The sequence below is a fragment of the Camellia sinensis genome, chromosome 7, assembly GCF_055761805.1.
Source record: "Camellia sinensis isolate YWXY chromosome 7, ASM5576180v1, whole genome shotgun sequence".
Lineage (NCBI taxonomy): Eukaryota > Viridiplantae > Streptophyta > Magnoliopsida > Ericales > Theaceae > Camellia > Camellia sinensis.
In genome coordinates this window covers 50,677,512-50,680,455 of record NC_138967.1, presented here as the reverse complement: position 1 = coordinate 50,680,455, position 2,944 = coordinate 50,677,512, and the positions used below count along the sequence as shown (strand labels likewise).

Genomic DNA, 2,944 nt, shown 5'->3' with positions numbered 1-2,944 from the left:
TCAGTAAAGACTAATTTGAGTGATGAAAGAATTTATCTTTGAGTTCTCCATCTTTAAGAGAAGGTCCATTTTCTCGTCACATCATGGTTCTAACATGTCAATTAGGCTCCAAGTTCGTAAGTGTTTTGGGATTCTTAATGGAGTAACTTCTGGGTTCTCGAAACATTTTGGAAGCCAAGCACTCAGATCTTTGGGTTTATGGCTCTAAACCTTTTCGAATCTAGTTGCAAAAGATATTTAGATTCATGGTTCTGAATCATTTTGAGTCCAAAAATTTGTCTCGAGAATTTTGTGGTTTGAACTCTTTGTACCACTTCTAGCCTTCAAAGTTTGGGTAGGAGATTTGAATTTCATACTTTAAGTTTCCACCTCTTATAGTGTTCACTACATGGTTTATGAGATAAACGATTCCAATCATCTTATGGGTCTAGTGTGAGACCCACAAAATGAAGTACGAAGAAATATAAAGAATAGTCAATGCCTTTTTCTTTTTACTTTTAAATGCTAAATCTATAATTATGCCACATCATTTTGTGTAATTTTAGAAAATTCTATCAAACACCTTCTTCCAACTTTCTTAAGAATATAGTTCAAGATTTCAAATAATCTCACTTAAAAGTTTTGCCATGGGCTTAACAACCTCTACTACAGAAGTAAGCAAGAATGGAAAACACTGTCTGTGTTGAAGTGAGTAGAAGCAACATAATAGCTCCGAGAAATTAGATGATTGTCCATGGGCTGTTGAAATAATTGCGCCTTAACATTGCAGTCCATATGTTCCAACGTTGCTTACTATACTTGTTTACGTTGTCAAATACTTGAGAGTAAAAAAAATTGTCACGAGGTGCAACGGCACAAGTAGAAATCTTGTTAAGAATTGACACAACCACTTCATCACCACCTAGCATGTTTTTGAGAATTCCATAGCGCGAAGCAAGGAGACATCCTGTGAAGAGTTAATGAGGCAACACAGGAAAGTTAAATAATCAGTGATATATTTGAGGCCAATGTCCTCCTCGAGATGATGTTGCTCGTATGCAATTCCATTTCTAAAAAAACATTATGTCTTCTCATGTATGACTAATGTCGGGATTTCTAATACCGCATTTTTAAATTTTACATTATAAAAGATCGTACGATGGTTAGATTTCTTGAACTTGATCCCAACTTCATGCAACTCTGTGGCACATTGTATGTGTTCCCATATCTTTATCTTGTCTCCAACGACACTTGTTAGAGGAACTGATTTTGAGAGTGAAAAAGATGTAATTTCATATACCAGACCAAGAAAATGTTTCACACCACAAGTTGAAATTCCATTATGAGCGTATAAAATCTTTTCATGACCTGGCGATGCATATTGACCAACACAATAATAGTATCGAATGGGTAAATCAGTGATATTGTCATGAGGGTCGAGAACTTTGGTCATATTGAACAACTCCACAAGAACAAAGAATGGAAGTTGATTTTCAAATAACAAGGAGTCACGCCATATACTTAGAAGTATCCAATCAATTTTGAAGAGCAGGTCATTTCTATCTCTCATACTTGTCATGGCAAATTTACGAAACAACTCAACGAGAAAGCAGCTGTCAAGAAGCATCATTTTCACAAACTCGTCTTTGTTAAGCCATACAGAGTTTGCATAACATGTAAGTGCTCGTTCTTGCAAATCTCTCATGGCTACTATGTATCTATCCACACTAGTTTCATTTCTTCGCTTAAGAAGCAATCGTAGATACCGTAATTTATGTTCTTCCATCCATTGTAGGTTGTCTTTACCATGGTGATATGGTCCTATAGCCATTATTTCTGGTTCATATGACTTTTCATTTTGCCAATGTAGTCGATCATGCACCTTGTAGATATAACACTCGAAGTCTGTACCAGATAGGTGAGAAAGCTTTTCATTTAAGTGAAGGGAGACAGGATCATCACTTGCATTCGACATCATATCTTGTAAAATTAGTGGAAATCCTGTCTAAACAAATTACCAAATTTGTTATATATATATATATATAAAAGAAAGAAAGAAAGAAAGAACATAGGATATATTACATGAATGAAGCTAAACTTAAAAGATCACAGACTGGTGTAAAAGAGTTTTCCAAAAAGGTTTTCTCATAAATTTCTAAGCTTACATTACAGACAGACCATAGCTAGTACATTTTTTTAGCTATCTAAAAAAACAAAATGGAACACCCTTGAAATGCTTCAAAGTTTATCTCCTATATCTAATTTTTTGGCAAATTATCTGAAAATTTTTTTATTTTTATTTTTTTTAGTTGGTGATCTAATTGGAGTGGTGCTATTGGGTTTGGGCTCCTCGGTTCACTTTAGGACCACCTAATTGATTGGAACCTTTCAATTTATAGAATCTGTAGATAAGTTAATTTATTTAAAAAATTAAATTGGTTAGATATTGATAATTACATGATCGTATCACATTTGTCTTATAAAATTGGACAATGAAATTTGTCTAGTGGAATCACCATTGGAGAGGAACTCAACCCTTAAGAATTTCAGTGATAGATAACATTAGATGAAGCAAAATGCTACCTATAATCTTATTCCTCATATCTTTTTCTCACTACAAAACACAAGCAAGCAAGTGGGTTTTATATGCATTTGTGAATATAAAGGCCTAGGGCCTATTACTTTGTGTTTAAGAGTGAGAACCTAAAATAAAAAATATAATTATATATAACATTACTCTTAGATAAAACTACCAAAACTACATACATATGCATGTGTTTCTTAAAACATTTGCAGGCCAATGCCCCACTTTATCCCCCTCTCCTTGTGCCCTTATCAGGTGTGATTTCAAATCTTATCATTGCGTCTAGGAAGCAAAATATTAGATATAATACGATATAGATATAGATACGACTATAGAACAAAATTTAAAAAAAAAATATGAAACCAATGCGATTAGGATATT

General features: G+C 33.6%; 1 protein-coding gene across 1 annotated transcript; it reads right to left on the bottom strand.

Annotated features, from left to right (window-relative positions):
• Positions 1-1,060: 1,060 nt before the first annotated feature.
• On the bottom strand, positions 1,061-1,954 carry LOC145795794 (UPF0481 protein At3g47200-like). Its single transcript, XM_082880698.1, has one exon. The coding sequence runs from the start codon at positions 1,952-1,954 to the stop codon at positions 1,061-1,063; it is 894 nt and encodes a 297-aa protein (XP_082736824.1).
• Positions 1,955-2,944: the final 990 nt, after the last annotated feature.

Coding starts and splice junctions, on each gene's coding strand:
- LOC145795794 (XM_082880698.1), bottom strand. CDS start 1,954: ATGTCGAATGCAAGTGATGATCCTGTCTCCCTTCACTTAAATGAAAAG.